The sequence below is a fragment of the Nannobrachium achirus genome (genome assembly GCF_963921795.1).
Source record: "Nannobrachium achirus genome assembly, chromosome: 9".
Classification (NCBI taxonomy): Eukaryota; Metazoa; Chordata; class Actinopteri; order Myctophiformes; family Myctophidae; genus Nannobrachium; species Nannobrachium achirus.
The window spans coordinates 17,952,506-17,973,647 of NC_137818.1; the positions used below are offsets into that span (position 1 = coordinate 17,952,506).

At 41.7% G+C, this 21,142-nt stretch overlaps 1 protein-coding gene across 1 annotated transcript in view; it reads right to left on the reverse strand.

Annotated features, from left to right (window-relative positions):
- LOC308291696 (metabotropic glutamate receptor 7-like) overlaps nucleotides 1-21,142 on the reverse strand; it is a 202,043-nt gene that overhangs the window by 46,647 nt on the left and 134,254 nt on the right. The window contains exons 7-9 of the mRNA XM_080733806.1: nucleotides 13,582-13,717; nucleotides 3,760-3,856; nucleotides 1,104-1,464 (exon numbers count right to left, since the gene is read on the reverse strand). Of these exons, the coding sequence (XP_080589932.1) occupies nucleotides 1,104-1,464; nucleotides 3,760-3,856; nucleotides 13,582-13,717 (594 nt within the window). The remainder of the gene's footprint in view (nucleotides 1-1,103; nucleotides 1,465-3,759; nucleotides 3,857-13,581; nucleotides 13,718-21,142) is intronic.

The window sequence follows — 21,142 nt, forward strand, 5'->3', positions numbered from 1 at the left end:
TTTGAACGAGAGAGGTTGTCGGTCCCGTGTTTTTTTTTAACTATAGAGTAGCCAATTCTTTTTTCTCCCCAATTTAGTCGTTATTCCAATTAATTCTTACCCACACACATATTTCTGTTGTCCTTCTTTTGCCCCTCACTAACAGTTATTATACAGTACTTAAAGATGTCATGAAATGTATTTTTAATACATAGCTTAATTTTGAAGTCTTCATCTAAAAGGAAGGTGTGTTGTGCCTCGACCAACTGCTATGGGATCAATGGGAACTAGCTCTGACCGCAGGTGTGAGTTTTGAATCTCACCACCCGACAAAAACCCAGTAATGCAATAAATACAACACTAAAGCGTGCAGAGGAGAGAGAGACTGGAGCTGCATCTTGCTTATGAAGAAGATGCAGTAGCATTGAAAAATCAGTCATTATTTTTTGTACTAGTGTCGAGGAAAATATGGGCATTGTAGTAAAACATTCTAGTTAACAAAAATGTTATTTGATCTATGACAGTCTTGTCATACTATGTGACTATTAGGTGTGACTGTTTCCCGTGGCACGATGCATGAGTGGATCTCCTGCAGCTGTTAATATACTTTTGATATAGCATAGTGATGCGAGTTCCTGTCATTATATATGCCACCTACTATGACTTTGTTGTGAGTTGTCTGTGTTATGCAGCAGTTAGATCTGGCAGTTTCAAAGACTGTCTCTTCCCCACCTATGTTGAAGGAGGGATCACTGTGGACTATAAGGACTGATGTATTTTAGAGTTGGGGGAACATGGGGGAGGTCTGTATCCAGGCATAAGGCTGTGAGGGCAGACAAGGCTTGAGACTTGAGTTGCATATGCTGTATTATGGACTTGTTGCTATTGCCTCTAAATAAACCTGGACATGCTGCTACTCATCTTGGAATGGACTTCATATTTCTCCTTAACACTAGCACCCGAATAAAAGGCTTTAATTGTCCGAGCTGCTCCAGTGTCTCTCTCCTCTGCCGTAGAAATATAAAAAATAAAATAAAACTAAACTAGCAAACCTGAATCAAAACTAAACCAAAATTGAAAACCCCCAAAAAAGAGAACATGCCAGAAGGAGCAGTCAGACATACCTGAAGGAGCAGACGCCCACGTCGGGCTTGGCGATCATGAGGAAGGTGATGATGTAGCAGAGGAAGATACCCGTCAGCAGCACGTAGCTCAGCTCGCGGCCACACGCCCGCACGATGGGCGTGTCGTTGTGGCGCACGAAGGTGGCCACCACGAAGATGGTGGCCACGATGCCCAGCATGGCAAGGAAGACGGGGATGACGGCCCAGGGCGAGTGCCACTCCAGCTTGACCACGGGGATGGGCTGGCACGCCGTGCGGTTGGCGTTGGGGCGCAGGTTGTAGGCGCACAGGCGGCACGAGGTCTCGTCGTGACGGTACTGGTAGCCGTCGCACAGCTCGCAGTGCCAGCAGCACGGCACACCTGTGAGAGCGGCGGAAAGTGAATAGTCATTAGAGCATACATGGGCAACTGGCGGCCCCACCTTCACTTAATGCGGCCCGCAGGTTAATACCGGAATACTGATATATTATTGATTTCAGCTATTACAATTCCTAACATGACCTGGTTTAATTCCGTCAGACTAAATTAGTAGCTTAATGACTAAAGTAAAGTAGTATTTATTTATTTATTTTTATGTCCAATGTATTTGTATTTAACACTTATGTTGCAATGATTTTTTCTCTTCAATGTCCCACGATGCCATGGTCTCCATAGATCTCCATGTAATTTATAGTGCACGGATTGTGCACGCCCATGCCTAGATGATGCACCACGTGTGTAGATGCTGTTCACAGCTTTCAAACAAAAAAAATCCGCTTGGAAATCCGTTCAGGCATTCATGATTTATGAGCCATTATGTTTTCTTCAGATGTAAACAAACATGGCTGCCATCTTTGAAAGAATGGGTTGGTATGGGGGTTAAACATGCAATTTCGCGATCGCGATCATGCCTAACACATTTCTGGAGGTCCCAAAAAAGTTTTTGAAAAAAAAAAAAAATGATTTTTTATTTTATTTTTATTTTTTTCAAAAACGGCCCAAACTCGGGAAACTCGGGGTTGGCACAGCAGTAGTACCAATACAAACTCGGGAAACTCAGGGTTGGCACCATATGTGTTAAGTTCATAAAGTTAACATGAGTATATAACTAAATGTGTTTTAAATTAAATCAAAGTGTTACATTTCAGTATTCCAATTAAAAAAAAACAAAAAATAATTCAGGATTCCAATTCAAAAGAAGCAAAAATAGCCGATCTACAAGCTGAGCTTGTAGATCTGCTATTTTTGCTTCTTTTGTATGAGATAGTAGACTGACAAAGTAGGACGTAGCACTATGCAATGTGGCCCTCTGGAGTGAAGGTGGAAATATAGTGGCCCTCGCCATCATCAAAGTTGCCCACCCCTGCATTAGAGGGTATGTGCATGCATAAAGTCAATGGCAAGTCGAGTGGCAAGTTGAGTGATAAAGTGAGTGGCCAATTGAGTTTAACCCTCTATAATGTACCATTTACTAAAATGTATTTTGGCAGGCATTATGGCATCATAATGCCTGATTTTACACTTGGTTGCATGCTTAAAGTAGCTGATCTACAAGCTCACGGTGCGCTGAAAGCTTGTAGATCTACTATTTTCAGAGCATAACCACTCATAAAATGACTCGTCTTTTAGTTCTACTGGATCTCTTCTCCACTAGTCCCTCCCTAACATTTCAGTCTAGTTTTTATTTGTTGGCCAAACTAAATATATTTGCTGTAGTCATAGTTTTAGTCTTCACAGCTTAGTTTTTATTCACTTTTCCTCAAAACCGATTTAGACTCAAGTTAAGTACTGCAGGCAACGTGCACTGCAGGCAACGTGGACGCATAGACATCAAAGGTAGAGCTTGAGCCCCTGCCCTCACCAGACCATGAATGCATGCATGTACTGTGGTCAAAGAAAAATGCAAATGCCTCCTTTCCCAGCCATACCCAAAGGCAGCAGAGGATTGCCTTTTCCGGACTCTCTCCTGAACTTGAATGAAGCTATTTCATGTTGAGAAGAAATGCCCTCTGTGTAGTAATCCATGGCGCATGCCACATCTCCAGTAAATAATTGATTATATCCACCTGTTTCCGCGGGAGTTTACTGGAGATTATTTGGACCTGTTTGGACCACACTTCCGGTTTAACAGCAGACATACAAGCTCACGTCGCGTCGCAGATGCAACCGTTGTGAGCGTGTAAATCACACTCGGCTGCGGCGCCGGAAGCTCGGTACAGCGTCTGCGCAATGCACTATGGGGCGTTGGAAACTCGTGGATACATAGAGGTGTCGCGCAACGGCAATATCCGATCTACTGTACAAGCTTGTAAGCCAGTAGGTCGGCTACTAACATTAACGTCCCTGAAGCATACGGTACTTGAAGGTCGGTGTGAGTCAGTCACGTGGCTCTCAAACTTTTTCATGTCCAAAATGCATATTTGGCCACAGACCCCCATCTGAAAAGATCTTATGCCACAGACCCCCACAAGAGAAGATTTGAGTTAAACCGTTATCAAAATGATTCACAGTTTTTCACAGATTTGTCAAAAAGGTAAAAAATAGGGGTTGAGTGTGAAACCGTTTTTCTTTTATGCTATATTATCATATTTGTGACTTAAAGTATACTGTATTTTGATGCCAGCCTTTGAATGCAGACATTTTACTTGTGACAGAGTACATCCGCCACCACCGTACCTTTCACTCTCTTCTTCCTCTCGCCATTCTTGCAGGGCAGGCTGCACACGGAGATGGGCGCGTCCTGCTCGCCATCTGGCCACTGGAGGTCCTCCAGCTGAGAGAGAGCGCCCCCCGGAGGACAGGAGGAAACAAGAGGGAGAGAGAGAGAGAAAGAGAGAGAGAGAGAGAGAGAGAGAGAGAGAGAGAGAGAGAGGACACATCAGAAACACATACTGTACTCCCCACAGATCACAAAACACACAAAAAGAGTTTGAAAACATGATCAGGGATCTGACACCAGGGGCCATGTGCGGCCGTCAGGGGCCATGTCAGGGGCCACAGGTGTACCGTTGCTCCGATCTGCACCAAACTTTGCACACACCAAACTTTGCACAGATACTGTTCAGCAAGCTGCCATGAGAATAGTTACACCCAAAAACCTAAACTGCACACATATGGGGCGCTACAGCAGTGTTACTGCAGTGTTTAACACTTCAAAAGGCTATAACTCTGATGTGACCATTGCTCTGATCAGCGCAATGTACGACTAGATTTGAAGCCTTCACATCTTGTAAAGAAAAACTCCCATCTCTGCTGGGTGAAGATCGACAATGTGTAAACAGCAGCGAGATTCATGAGAGGTTGTGACGGGAGAATAATTAATGGAACACAACCTCTAATTAAAGGACTACTAATCATAATGTGTGTTCCTGCATTTATCTGCACCGAGTTGATCTTAGAGCTACTGTAAGCACGAACAGACCAGCCACCATTAACCCATAAAGACTTGAGGCTGACTCTACAAACGCCTTCTAAATTAGTACTTCTCAAAGTGCTTCGTACTTCAAATTTATTCAAGATTTTTCAAAAATGTTATAAAATATCAGATGTACAAGCACACAGCGCGGCACCAAGTCAAGCACTGTGACTTGAGTCACTATATCTGTGCTATTTTTGAGCGGTGCTCCTGGAAGGAGCTCCAGCATCTGGCTTTGTCCAGTTCCCAAAGAATGTACGGTCCCTAACGTAAACTGAAGCATGCCCTACATCTGGCCTAGATATGGCCAACATCTTGGCACAAACGGCTCAAAGTTTGTGCCCAGGGGCACATTGGCCAAGCTAGCGGGACGCTTGATGAAATTAACTCATAAATAGCACCGCTCACTTCACACTAGGTGTGATTTTTGAATAGCCAACGCTAAAATCTAAAATGACACAGATGCTTTCTCTTCTTAATGGATTATGAATATAATAAAAAAAAATCTGTGCTATTTCAAATACATTTGAAAAAGTGCTGCTATTCGTTTCAAAGGCATACCAAGCTGCTACCCCTGCCTACATGTACAGTATAATTATTTCTAACATCAAATGCAAGCAAAGTGACAAATGCTCCGTTTCCACTTTTTGGTTTCATTCCCTTCTGAGTTTTGACAGTTCTTTTTGCCAGACCCATGAAATGGGTAGGCCTACATAAGCAAATGTCGGTCTGTCCCTTTTCTATATAAAGGGTATATATGATGATGACATAATGATGACATGCCTACAAAAGGCATGATGTCATAAATGATGATGACAGACAGGGGGTCTGGCACAACCAGGTTGACCTGGTCTAGTTTCTTCACATTTGCTTTAGCAAACGTGTTTCCTCGTGCCAATAAAGCTCCTTGGAATTGAAGTGAATTGACTTGACTTGAGGAAAAAAGGCAGATGAATGGATGGACGGGTGCAATGGCACCATACAGTAGATATACGATGTCACGTTGATAATGATGAAGTGTCATGACACGCCTCTCGGCGAAAGGCCACGGGTTCACGATAATAAAACCTGATTTATACGTAGTTGTGCTTCCGGCCGTGTCGCACCCTGGAAATAACAGACCTACAGTACGAGCTCCATACAGCATGGGCAGGTTTCTGGTGCTCAATAAAGTCAACCAACGAATTCGCTTCTTGCAAAGGGTTGCCCCGCTGATCAATATAATTAGGGTTGTGCTTGGTCTCCCTCCTCAGACCCACCTTACCGATCATCACCACGAAAGCGTGGGGTGGCTCAAAGTAGCTGATAGAGTACAGCATCTTGCAATGGGGCTGGTGTACAAGATACACTACACCTCCAAGATTCCCATGTACCTGACAAACTACTTCTTAAAGGTCAAGGATGTTCACGATCACAACACCAGAGGCAGCTCCACTAATCATCATCAACGTAGATTTAACACTAAACAAGGCTCTAACTCGTTCTCCTGCTACACCATCAACATGTGGAATCCCTAGCCTCCTTCAAAATTGGTATGAAAAGTCACCTTCAGACAGCTGCTACCCGTGACTTGTAAATAGACTATGCCCCCATGCTCCCCCCCCCCCCCCCCCCCTTTTCTTTTTTCTGCATTTTTTTGTATTTGATGTTATGCTTTTGAAACTGATATTATCCTAGATAAAGTACTATGTTCTATCCGTCTGTCTTTCAATGTTATATGAGATACTTAAAGTGTGGTTCCTGTGGAAATAAGCCTGGGCTTTCTAGGATCTCCTTTTAGTTGACCTTGTACCAGTGATTTGTACTGTCATGAAACTGTACTTTTTGCTATTGCAAACTTCTAATAAATTATTCAATCAATCAATGTGAAGCAGTGGTGTAAAGTAACTAAGTGCATTTACTTAAGACCTGTACTTCAGTACAATATTGAGGAACTTGTACTTTACCTGAGCATTTCCAATTTCCAATACTTTTACTTATACTCCACTACATCTCGGATCCCAATATTATAATTTTACTCCACTACAATTATTTGAAAGGATTAATTACTAGTTGTCAGATAGTTGTAGATTTGGATTATTATTACAAAACTTATATTACATAAACAACTTCAGACCTACAGTATATACATTTCGCCAATATACAAGCTCACAATGTCACTTTAGCGATGCATTGTGAGCTTGTAGATCTGCTATTGGTCTTGTGTTGTCTCTCGTCTCATGATATTCTATTGAAACATTTAGATAGTGTCAAAGGTTACGTCTCACCCAGACAGGATCTGATCGCAAATTTAAAATGTTTCCCCTGAGCAAGCAGGCAAGCTCTATTAGCTCAACGATAAGACATTTCAACACATTTTGTGCGGCAGTCTTGTATGATGAAACAGGGCTTTACTTTACGTATATACAAGGTTTCTGCCCAACAGTGACGATTACAGCATATAATCTGTGCACTTCTTCCAACACTGCAACCAAGTGTGTAAATCAGGCATATAACCTCCAAGATGTCTAAGATGTTGGAACACAATTTGAGCAAAGCCACCACTTGATACTCACGGTTTCCTCTGTCTGCCACGGTGTGAAACACAATGACACTTTCATCAGACATCAAACCATCAGCAGAATGCACGGCAAGGTGGGAACCGCCTAAAAATAGCACCACTGAGCACTTTCCTCCTGTCCTTTTGGTCTAGCGGGACTTGTCTTCTCAATACTTGAAGGTAATTGAAATCACCATGGAAACAAGAGCTCACCTTTCATTCGGCGAAACGAAAACAAAAGAAAGCACACGAGGTGCAACGCACGGCGTCGTTATTGGCATTAATAAAGAACACAGAGAGCCACTGAGCTATGAAATAAGACACTCGTCTAAAGCAAGCGGAGGAAAGATAAACATGAATCAGAGAAGAGAATTCTGAGCAAATATGGAGGAGAATTGGGATTTAGTGCCTACTAGTGTGAACGCTTATCATAGGCATTTCTATTTATAATGTTGTTATTGTCTTCAATCAGACAGAGTGAGTATGTGAGACGCCATGCATTCCAGAAGCCACTAATGTCTTTCTGTCAGTCGGTTGTACTAAGTGGATGATTCTAATCTGCACTCACGTTCATAAGAGGTATGTTCTCACGGATGGCTCTGATAATACTCGTGGCTTAAAGCAGAGATTCTCAGCCTTTGTAAAATGTCGTGAAACGATTTTATCTTCAATCTACTCTAAAATCATCAGTGTCAATCAATCAACTTTGAGAGTGTACACATGGAACAAAAAAAAAATTCAGCAGTAATGTGAACAGGAATAATATTCAATGGCAAGAAATACAAACCCACCGGTAAGGTCCTGTAAGTTCTGATATACGGTGTGTGTGGCCCGCGAGGCCATCTAAAAACAGTCACATCTTGTGCTTAAAACTCAAACAATGCCATCCAGGACAGTAGTATACTCAAAGTAATCCTGCACATTGTGTACTAAATACCTGTCAAGTCACTGAGTGACAATGACAAATATAAGACCTTGTCATCCACGGAGAAAGCAAGTAAATCAGAAGAGTTACACAATGGAAATTGCAGTAACAGCAAGGACTTTTCAGAAAGCTCCATGTGACGAATGATCGTCTGGTCAGGACTGGTTATTTACTGGCCCACAAGATCACAAAACACAGAAAGTCATTTGCTGACACTGAGGGAGAATTCACCACTTAAACCCTCTATCCTGAGTAAAAACTCACCTGAGTTGCAACTGTCCTTGGACCGCTCCCCCCCTCCCCACATCTACACTAAATCTCTTCGCTAAATTTGAAATAGCGGATCTACTAAGCTCACAACATGTCGCTTACAGTAGCTGAGGTTCAAGTTGTTAAAGAGGTGGTGAAATAGTTTTGTACTTTTTCTGTTGTTTTGTATGTGTCTATGGAGTTAATATTACTCTAATAGACCCCAGGTGTGTATTCCCTGTGTATTTTTAAAAACAAATCCTGAAAGTTGAAAGCCTCCGAGTCAAAAATCCCAGTTGAAATACACCGATATAATGACATCATAATATCATCCCCTCCCCTTTTTACCATACACCCAACGCTGTGGGTGTGGCTTCAGCTGGGTCACCACCCGACAACCAGGCATACTTCATGAACAGGTGGGTGTGGCCACATAAAAACTATTTTAACACTTTCAGTACACTTAAAAAAAAAGAAAAAAGAAATGCCTCCAAGTGTAATCATAATACCCGATGATTATGTTGAGGGAGGGGAGGGGATCACGGCACATGTCTTTAATAAAATAATACTTTGTGCGATTACAGTGATATCATGAACCATCTAAACCTCTTAGGTCAACTGGGAAAGGTCTTCTTAATAATTTACTGCCATTTAAATATGCCTTCTTTGGGATCTCCCCGCCATAAGTCTCCATAGACTTCCATGTAATTTATAGTGCACAGATCATGCACGCCCATGCACAGATCATGCACCATGTTTGTGCAGGCTGTTCACAGCTTTCAAACAAAAAAATCTGATTGGAAATCCGTTCAGGCATTCTTGAGAAAATAGAGCAAAGATGGCTGCCCTGTATGAAAGATGGGGTTGTATGGGGGTGGAACATGCAACATCGCGATTGAAATCATGTTTACTAGATTTAATGGGGTCCAAAAATATTTTTTCAAAAAAAAAAAAAAAAAAAAAAAATTATTATATACAAGTCGATTAAAGTCGCTTGGCAGGGAAGTCCATAGTGAGATAGTTGATCTGAAAGTCGTTTGGCACTAAATGAGTTAAATATTATTAATATTATTTTTAATATTTAATTTGGGGCTTTTATGGCTTTATTGATGGGACAGTAGACTGGCAGGAAATGGGGAATGTCGGAATTCAAACCCGCGACCATCACGCCGGCGGCCGGGGCCAGGTCTGCTTATTTATGTCCCTATATCAAAACTAAATGTGTAAGAAGCAGCTTATTTTCTATGCACAACATTATCCAGAAAACAAACTCCCAGAATACCGCAGGTCTGCTGCCAATCTTAGTTCTTTTAAATCACAGCTAAAGACCTTTATGTTGTTTTACTGCTGCCTTTCATTGAGTTATTGTTTTCTTTCTCGTTCTCTTCTGCACTATAATTGTATTTTTGCTTCTTTTGTTTGTTTTATTGTATCCTAATGTCATTTTACAATGTGTTTCCTTATCTTGACATTCGGTGTAAAGCACATTGAAATGCCTTGGTGTTGAAATGTGCTAAAGAAACCAAATGGCCTTGCCTTGTGGATTCCGCAGCCATCGTCTGGCCTGACAAGGAGGAGACGTTTAGTCTTCACTTTATGTATATTTCATATTGTTGCTTTTACATTTGATACGTTTTTTTTTATTTTATTCTCATTATTATTTAAAGCATAACTGCAATAGCTCTGCAAGAAACAGAAGTTGAAGTAGATTTTTGTCAGGGCCTAACAGAAGCCCAGTGGTGGAAAAAGTACTCACGTATTTTACCTAATTAAAAGTAACAATACTGCATAGAAATACGCTGTTACAAGTAAAAGTCTGGAATTCAAAATGTACTTAAAGTACAAAAGTAAAAGTATTAAAGTGTTGCCTTAAAATGGCTGACTTTGTTTACATCCCTCTTCTATTCGTTTATATGGATTCCATATAAAAGAATAGAAGAGGGATGTAAACAAAGTCAGCCTGACAACGGCCAAAATGAAAAAGTTGACTATAGCTCCTTTAAGTATGTTTATAATATTAAAATGTATATCTGCAAAGTAACTAGTAACTACAGTTTTCAAATAAATGTAGTGGAGTAAAAATACAATATTTAGATCCGAGATGTAGTGGAGTAGAAGTAAAAGTATTGGAAATTGGTACAAATACTTAAGTACTTTACACCACTGCAGAAGACTGATTAATTTCTGATGTGGTCCCACATGCAGAGTTATTGCTCTCCCTTGGTGTAGGCCAATTCCTAGAAAAATAATAATAACCCTAGCTGACAAAGATTATTAAAGCAATAAGGAAAGCACTTAAAAATCAAATAAAAAGTTAATGGTTTGAAATGTCTTATGCCATTAACGGCCCTGACATCCCGAAGTCAAGCGGTATTAAGGAATGAATGTTGCTAAACTACCTGCCATGAAATCAGAATGACAGCATGAGAGGGCAGATTGAAGAGTCATTACCGCCATCGCCGTTATCGGTTTTGTTTGCGCTCCGTGTTGCGATTAAGTGAATTTAGTGATGTGAAGTTTATAACACGTTTTCTTTTTTGTTGGTTTGTCTAATTTGTTGATTTTTTCGTGTACAAACACGAGCAAAGGCTTAACTTATTCTGCCCCGACCACAGGTCAGTGCACACAAACACGTACGCACACAATCGAGGGCGCACGCACACTCTCACACACATATGTTGGTATTACTATACTTGGTAGGACAAATATTTGAAGTCATATTTAGTTGTGCTCGAGTATCATGCCCTGAAAATACAGTAAATGATCTACAAACGCACGAGCCGCAGCACGACACATTGTGAGCTTGTACTGTAGATCTGCTATTTTCGGTGTGCAACATCGGCGCGCAACTAAGTACAAATTGGCATAACCTCAACTTCGACCCCCAAAACCTAACCTCGAAAAACACTAACACCAACCTGAATATCTTTCATAATTGCAAGGCTAGCTCCCCAAATCTGTTTTAAAGTCTCTTGTGAGGACCAGGAAAGATTGTGCTCACAAATGTCTCATCCTCAATTTCTGTATACTGATTGATTGATTCTTTTATTTTTCGCGTCCTGCACACAAAGGGCCCTTACCCCTTACACTCTACCCGCAATGGCATCTGTCACGGTTGGATTGGTTTGATTGGTGTAACACCCAAACCACACCTATGCATAATGTAACGGGTAGCGCAGGTGTTTTAGGGATAAGGCAGGTGTCCCAAAATAGCACCTTTTGCACGGGAACAACACTTGTCCAATGCTAAATTGTAGCAATTATAGCAAATAGTGGGTATAGGAACTTTGACCCGCAAAAATAGCCCAAAGTGTCCAACCTTCAAAGATTTATAAAGACACCACTTTACACTTACAGCATGATTAAAATGTATTCACATAACACATTCAATTGCAGCTCAGAATTGGACAGTGTGTTTTGTCATTTCTCCCAAGCTTGACAAATAAAATCTGCCACAACAAAGGCTCCTTTAACAAAACATATCTTGCAAAACAAGCTTTTCAAAACAAGCTTTTCATAATCATCTAACTCGAGGTAAATCACCACAGATAAGACATCTTATTAACAAATACCTCTCTTATGTTCTAGGCTTTTTGGCCATCACAAAGTCTACAAATACCCACACACACACGCGTGTGCGCACACACGCACACACACACACACACACACACACACACACACACACACACACACACACACAGTCACAAGCAGTCACACACGCACACAATGTCTACAATGGGTTTCTGTCGTGTGTACCTGTATGACTAATGTGTTGTTGCTTGGGTGTCTGAGTAGATTATCATCTGCCATTTATCTGGGGGCAGGGAGGTGTCATTTGTTATTTGGACAATGAATGGGGCTCTCTGGAAAGCTCCTGATTACACACTGTGTGCTGCTGGGAGGAAGAAAAAACAGTAATGAGACCAACAGCCACTGTTGTTGCCATGGAGACCAGCGGCGAGATTTGTCACCTTGGGCCTCGCTGTACGGCTTTGCTCCGTGTTTGTCGGTTTGTTGTTGTTGTCGACTCCTCCCGTTAATTTGAGCTCTGAGGCGCCGTTGAACTCCTTCATTGATTATTATAATAATTATCGGGACGCTCGGGTTCCAAGGCTACATTTAAATTAGACTTGGGAAGGGGGTACAGTACAGTGGTGCCGGCATTCGAATACAGTTGGAATTCGAATAGCGTAGGAATGCTGTGGCGATCCCGAGTGTTTAGCCGCTTGTTCTAAGCAACTTGGGGCTTTAATTAAAGGGCTGTAAAGTTACTTTGGTATTGGTAGTTGTGGGTTGCGTTTTTTTTTTTGGGGGGGGGGTTTGTTTCTAAGGTGTAATTGCTTAATAGGGCTGGCAAGGCTGATGACAAGGCTTGACATGAACTTTTTGAGGCACAGTGTCCTCTGGACAAGTACATTTCCCATTATTAATATTGCCAGCCCAATTGGGCTTGCTTCCAAATGTTGTTTAATCCAGTGGTAAAACAACAGGAAATACCTGTCTTAATATATATTAATAATTATGTATTTCTCTGTAGACCCATATGAAATATTTCATGTTAAGATCTACAAAGACCTCCAAGCTCACAATGCATCACATTGCGACATGTTGTGATATTGTAGATCAGCTATTTTCAAATATCCGATATAGGTTTAAAGTGGTCAAACTGATATAGATGCTGTATTAAGTCATTTCGCTGGGGAACCCTGTGCGTCCTAGTCGCTTCTTTTTGTCTTGTTTCCATAGGCCGGTTGCTTGTTTCTCTCACAAAATCTGGCAACATCTGTTTGCATTTTTATAGCGCTTTTCTAAGCAAGTTGCGAACTCAAAACGCTTTACAATGGTCCATTCATTCATACATTGGGAAGTGAAGCGGCGAACAGTCAACGCCAGCGTCCTCACTTCTCACATTCACACTCCAATGATGGCAACTGGCGAGCTAACACCATTGGAGGCAATACAGTGTTCAGTGTCTTGCCAAAGAACACTTTGACATGTTGACTGGAGGAGCCGGGATTTGAACCGCGACCCACGGATCATTGGCCAACCTGCTCTAACTCACTGCGCCACAGCCACCCACATGAACCGATGTTATGACCACAGTTTAAATACAGTAATAGATATCAGATATCTAGTCATTTCTTATTTGTAATGTTATATTCTTCAAAAAGTTGCTCACACTTAAGTCATAGTATCATATGATATGAATCTCTAAGAAAAGTGTTGTTGGACAGGTAAATGGGGCATACTTTCAGAAACAGGGTAAAAGGCTGTACACAGAAGCAAAACAAAGTTTGAGAAGGTGGTGTTGTGAAGTGCACACTCTGTAAATGAGGTTCATGGTAAACTTTAGGTGTATGTGTGTCATACCCTGAGTTGGAGCGTTTCCACCCATTGGCCCATCACCTTGTACTCTGGGGTGGAGGTGTTGGACATCTGGAACTGGAACAAGTCGTAGCGGCCCGGAGCGTCGCCGTTTTTGTTGAACATAACAGAGGTGCCGGCGCTGCCTGCATGAGAGAGAGGAACACAGGAGAAAAGTATACCCTGTTAACACTACTTCCAAAAACCCTCCGATCGCAGAGAAATGTTTTTTTTTTTCACGGCGACACTGGGCCGCGACGGTCGGCCGTGGTTAAAATGTTCAAATAATTACAAAAATAATTGTATCGCAAGTGTTAAATAGAGCCTCAACCAATATACCCGTCTTACCGATATTATATGGGATGATATTTCTTTATGGCGCCGCCGATTAAGCTACTGATGTGTCCCAATCTTTTGGCCACTTTTCAACCTGGCATCACTATTTTGGGCATGTTGTTATTAGGTGAACACTTGGAAAAGTTTTGAAAAGTTTTGAAAAGTAAAAAGTCTTGAACAGGGCTTGAATTTAGAGTTGTTAAAAAAAGTAAAACTTTTAAAGTACATTTTTGGATCTATGTAAAAAGTTGTTTGTTCACTCAAAATGCATTTTTTTTACCAATTAAGGGACAAAACATCGGTAATCGCGGTGGTCTAGGACTTCTCCAAATTGGCGATCGGTTTCGGACCCAAAGATCTGGCATCTCTGCTATAAATACAACAGCATGCGGAACCCGTTGAGTGTTGGTTGCTGCGAGGTACAACACCTCCAACGTGAGAAGAACACAAACTTGGCCCGCTCTGCTGGCAACCTACACTATACAGCAGAGGATTTCAAACATTTCTGGCTCAGGTCACCCCTGTAAATAACTTATATCCATCCACGGCACTCCTGAATTACATTGTTACTTTATAGCACCTCATGTCATATTAACGGTACGAAATATGTAAATATTTTCCCCTAAGAAACTATGTCATGAGGAAAACGAGAGAGAATATCAGGTTCCATTAGAACAGATATTTGTCATACGTGGCGTTTAACCACTTAAAGTCCAGCGTCCCTGTTCAGGGGGGAACATTCACCAAATATATCAGATCTACAAGCTCACAACGCGTCACAGCGTGACGCGTTGTGAGCTTGTAGATCTGATATATTTGGTGAAGAGACTACTTTGGACTGGAAAGGAACATACCAAGTAAAGTGCAAGTGACATTGATCAATTCCAAATATTAACAAAGAATTCTGAGGCACCAGTGGTGTAAAGTAAGTACATTTACTTAAGTACTGTAATTAAGTACAATTTTGAGGTATTTGTACTTTACTTGAGTATTTCCAATTTTACTTCTACTCCACCACATCTCAGATCCAAATATTGTACTTTCACTCCACTACATTTATTTGAAAACTTTATTTGCTAGTTACTTTGCAGATGTAAATTATAATATTATAAAGCATACATAAACCCCTTCAGCCCTATTTTATACCTTGGCTATTTGAAAATAGCAGATCTACAAGCTCAACAACGCGTCACGTTGTGAGCTTGTAGATCTGCTATTTTCAAACATATTTACTACTTTCATACTTTTACTCAACAGATTTGCAACAGAGTATTTCTATATTGCAGTAACAATGTAATGTGCAGTAGGTGCAACAAAGCAGTGCCAGGAATTGATGGAATGATGGTGCAGATATCTTAGGACAACCACTGGAACTGCTTTATCTTGATTGGTGCTAAAGGGTTTGTTTACCGCAGAGAATTATGCTGTTATGTGTGAGGCTTAATATTTATCCGTAACAGCTTTACTGTGCCTTCTACAGGTTATAAATACTTAAACGAACTGAAACAAAACAATTCTTCTCCAACAGGATATGAAACATTGAAGCAAAAATAAACTCCAAAAAAGGGAGACGGAACAGTGCAATCAACATAGGAACATGACAATATAACAGTATAGTCAATGAAACTGGATTCGCTGATGCACCAAACAAGTTGTAGCACCAAGATCACATTACAGCACTGATTCTATGCATGTTTGTTTCCTTTTCGCGGCCAAATCAAAAAAAAAAAAAAAACGTTTCCTTTTTCCTTTTACTTAAGTATGAAATGTGAGTACTTTTTCCATCAATGCACGGCACCCACTTTGAAAAAGCCCTGCCATACAGCACATAGTTAACTGTGTGCATAAGAGCCCATGCGTTGCCAAGTGCTGTTCTCAATGACCTTGACCCATCTTTATGATAACCATATACAGGTTGGCTTGTTCCCCCCTGACCAACGCTGCAATGTCTCACCTCCTCTCCATGTATCAAGGCTAGCCGTACGGCCACCAGAGGACTGTGTTCATGCACATGCGTACTGTACATGCAAGCCTGCACTGTCTGGCATGTACTGTATCTATCTATGCTATATATGCATGCACTTGCTTGTGTGTGTGTGAACATAACATCTTCTACAGGGAGCCTGTGGAGGGTTGCGTGAACGGGGGAGATGTGCTCTTGCTTTTCAGAATCCCGCTAAAAGATGTTTGCCAGCATTTTGTACCAAGCGTAGGCTTGAAAGGCGGACTAACACCAACATGAAGGGCATTACACTATTCGAGGTCAGTTGTAATAACACTGTGTAATGTGTAAAAGATGAACTTGACCTCAGAGAAAAGGCCTCGACAGTATTTACAGTATATCTGTTGGTATTGTGTGACTACTAGTGTTGCATGAGAGAGGTCGATACCCTATATCTGCTGCTACAGTAAGTGTTGCCTCTTAGTTGCACGCACAGAGACTGTGATTTTCTGCTTTTATGTTGTATTCTTTTTGAGCACGCACCTTATGTATATTTGATGTTGATATTATCCAACTTGTTTTTCCTTCATCTCTGTCTCTATTCTTAAGCGCAATACGTCGGGGGCTTGCACTGTATTGGGAAATAACTTCACCCACACACGTACACCTACCCACCCTTAAACTTGGGATTTGACTAGATGTGTTGTCTGCAGTGGGCGAGCAACTGTGCATTCTCACGTCTGTGCTCTGATCTTATAAAAAGAAAACGACAACTAAGTGCTACTCAAAATGGATGCACGCATTCCTCAGGTGAGAGAGCAAAGCGTTGCGATCACAGGGACGAGACGAGAACAATTGAGGGAATAAGAATGGAACATAAATAGGTCAGCCAAGGCATCATACGGCCTCCCATCTGCTCTCCGTTTGTAGCAGGCTGTCTCAACCAGAGCCCCGTAGATTCCTCTAATTAGCTTACTGCGCACTCTGGACACCTGCAACACCCGGCTCAAGAAGGTTTGCTGAATGTTAATTAAACTGCGTGTACAGTGTGTACATTGTGTGTGTGTGTGTGTGTGTGTGTGTGTGTGTGTGTGTGTGTGTGTGTGTGTGTGTGTGTGTGTGTGTGTGTGTGCGTGTGCGTGTGTGCGTGTATTCCTGTGTACTTGCGTGCACTTGCGTCAGTCAACCGTGCTTTGGCGGCGGTCATCACCAATCAGACTAAACATTGTCATAGGTCAAGTAAACACCTCAGTTGGAAGAGAATATTCCGATCCGGTCTGACGATCATTCTGGTTGAGAAGCGTGGCGTAAAGCTTTTGATAATCAGATATAAGAAGTAAAATAAACACATATTCTGATCGTTTCACTTTGGCCGGTATTACTTACTGTATGTGCGTGTCTTGCATGTTTGTTAATGGTGTCAAATTTGAATAATATATCGTCTCTGCCGGGTGGAAACCTCACTCGTCCAAAACTGTTACTTTTCAGGGTGCAAATAAAACAAATTGCTGATCGAAAGCTCAAAATGCATTGCTTTGCGTGGTATCTGCTACTTTTGATGTTGTGTGACGCTGTAACCTAATCAAGTAGGGCATTAATTTACAGAGAAAAAACCAAAAGTTAAAATATGGAGGTTTCTGCCCGATGCAACGATAGAGGGTATGTGCATGCATAAAGTGAATGGCAAATCGAGTGGCAATTCAAGTGGCAATGTGGGTTTAATGTCGTTTAACGCAATCAGATAGGACTTTTCTGTTTGGATGTCTATGGCAGTGTTGATTTCGTCGACTAAAACTATGACGAAAAATGTTTGTCGACTGTGTGTCACTGACGAAAACTACATAAAAACTAAACTATGATGACTAAAACTAAGACTAAATATATTATGGACAATTTTGTCAACAAAATAAAAACTAGACTAAAGTGTTAGGAAGGGACTAGTGGAGAAGAGAGTCATTTTATGTTTGGTTGCTCGCAGGTGTTGCACGCTGAAAATAGCAGATCTACAAGCTCACAGCGCGTTGCGCTGTGAGCTTGTAGATCGGCTATTTTCAGCATGCAACCAAGTGTAAATTCAGTCATTACGATGCCATCAAGGCCTGCCAAAAATACATCTTATGATAGTTAGTCAACTAAAACTAAACTAAAATTAAAACTGTTCGGGTGACTAAATTATGACTAAAACTAAAATACATTTTATTTAAAAGACTATGACTAAAACTAAATCAAAATGTGCAGTCAAAAACATCACTGGTCTATGGGATGTCAAGGCCAGAAAGTAGTTTTTTTTGCCACTCAGTAGGCGTTCCCGCATTACTTCTGGGTATGATGATGATGTCACGTGCATACCCTCTATAGACCATGGTGATGGATAGAAGAGATGTCCTACCGGGATGAGTCACCTCAGCCTGCAGCACAGCGGCCATCCATCCATAAACAATTACTTGCTGTCTGGCAAAAACCTCTTATCTACACTTTCTAACTTTGTGTTACTTGTGTTTGAATGTTACTTGATCATACCTCAGCGACACACAAAAGTAGCAAAAGTAGCAGATCTGCAAGCTCGTTGTAAAACTTGTAAAACGAGCACAGAATTTGAATTCTGAAAAGTACAAGTTTTGGACATGAATGAGGTTTCCGCCGGACGGAGATAATTTGTTCCTTGGGACTACAGACCTCTTCATTATCGTGCATAATCTCATGAATGACTGTGGCTTAATTAGAAAGAACAGCAGGGACGCAAATAGCCGACGACACGGTGTGGGTCCATCAAGAACATTGACAGAGGAAAGAAGCAGGCGGAACCACTTTGCAGATGTCAAAAGCTATTTTGCGACTAAATGCTTCGGGGCATGTAAACAAGAGTTACCTTTCCTGTCAGGACTACTCATGTCACAAATAGATTTAATTATTTATTGCAACAAATGGAATACAGTTAAACTTGGCGTTGATGGCTCCACTCTTAAGAAGTTGGCCAAACTTTTGTCAAGCGGCATGCAAAACAAAATCAGGAAATAAAGTCCTACAAACGGTCTCCTAAGTGTGCGCTGACATACTGTAGATCTACAGTATAGCTGCTGGTCGATAATAAAGTCGATTTTCTCCCGATTCATCTCTCTGAAAAACGCCATTTTAGTGTGAAAATCTTGGGAAGGTTATGTGGCTTGTGGCGATTGGGTCCAATATTTGGCCACGTGGCCATGGGACTAAAGAATGGTTCACTCTTCCATTAGAATGAATTGGTTTTACCAGGAAGTGGTCGTAGAGACCAGAATCTAACGTTCAGTTTAACTTTTGAGTCATACAAGACTCTTACTAGAAGGTGGAGGCTGGGGTGGTGGAGGCAGGCTTTGCCAGCAGCAAGCAGCAGTGTGCGGCAGCCATTGAAAAGCAGAGATCCAGAGAAGGAGGGAGCCATATGGACCGCCTTTGTTGTGAGAATGAGCTGTGATTGGTGTGTAGAAAAGCGTGGGTGATTGAAAACAATCAGCAGACCGACACAGCTGATTACAGCTTAGGCACAAATGACTCCCGGGCCCTGACCCCGCATTAACTAATGCAATGCTTCATTTATTTGGCGTCCATGTAGACAGTCAAGCTGGAATCTCTGATCGGAATGATTTCATTTTGAACGAAGAAATTTAATGTAAACGCGAAAGTAAATGTAAACAGACACTGATGACAAGTGCATCAATCACACCCAATACATCAGTCAGCGGATCCAATTAGTGTTCAATGTACAGCATGCAAGTTGGTAGAACCCAACTTCATTCACATGAGATCTGGTCAACCGATGATGAAATAGGATTCAAGATTATGTTCCTGCATTGCCTGTGTCGCGCCTCAAGTGTTTTTTAGAAACATAGTTATCGTGTGCTGTTTAGCTATGAAATTAGACTGTGTGTATCTCCTGGCAGCCATTTCCAGAAAACAAAATAGGGACACCGCCCAGTGAGGCATGCGTAACTGCAACACAGCATACAGCACCGCCATCTGGCCTTAGCGCACGGGAGTCCAGTCCAGTCAGGGGTCACCAACCTGTCCGTGGCAAAGACTTGGCCTTGTCCATGGCAAATTTTAGATTTTCTTTTTTACACACCATTATAATGTCCTTACGTGTAAATAGTTTTATTTTCATTAGACTGATTTAATATGAAACTATGGCACATTAGGAGTCCGCTAGTACTAGTGGTTCTCAAGTGTTTTATTTGCAAGAACCCATTACAGACCTCTTATGTTTCTGTATGTCCATGGCAAAAACAGAATCTTTCCACCACAAGCCAGCATGGCGATGACACCTGATGACACCGGTGCATCTACAGGTAGATGCTTTGACAATGCACTTGGTGTGAATGCACCACCAGTCAACCATGCATCTTAAAGCAGTAGTTAACCCAAAAAATCTCTTATTTTCTATCAAGTACACACCCCATGAAGCCTTGAATCTATGTGTTGTGAGCTTCTGGGTCTGCTATATACCTGTATATTTCTTTTAGCATAAATTTGGCTTTGTGTGTGGACGTGTTTGTCAGAAAATGACACAGTGTACTAATGGAGTTGTACATTAGGATAAATCACATTTTGGAGGCGGCACAATATTGATCTGGTAGTTAATGGGAAAATGGTTGTGTTGTTGAGGTCACAAGGTGATTTTTATCCATTTTGGCAAAAGCTATTTCTCAGCACTCTGCTAACCTTGGCACTGTGTGAATTAAAGCGGCAGTGCCGGTGGCCCTGAAAACAGCGATCTACAAAGCTGGCGACACGGCGAGCTGTGACGCACCGCAAGTTTGTAGATCGTCTATTTTTACACGCTGACACCGGCGTGCGACCAAGTATAAATCGGGCTTTACTCAAAGGCACAAGTGGTGCTCCCCCGTCCCATTTCAGAAAAATGGGACGGGGAGTCGGCTGACATTTGGCATGGGAATTAAGCACTTTAATAGCTCTGGCTATAATAAGTGTGGAGAACAGACCGCTGGCGATATGTCCAAACTGCTTTTGGGGACACTGTATTCAGAACAGGGATTTTTAGCTTGCGGACCAAATGCCGGCGCACGCCGATTCCCTTCAGTTCCAGGACAAGAGTTTTTCTTTTTTCTTTACCTCCACTCCATTTTTTCACGTCCAAGGACATTTGTCATTGAGCATTCTACAAATGTGCCAGGCAGGCACTGCAGGATTCCACCAGTGAAACAAGAAAAGGCAAGAAAGGCAGAAAAACCCATTTTCGACAGACAGAAAAGCTGCTTTTCGGCTTTGTGAAGGAAATGCTATGGGTTTGCCTCG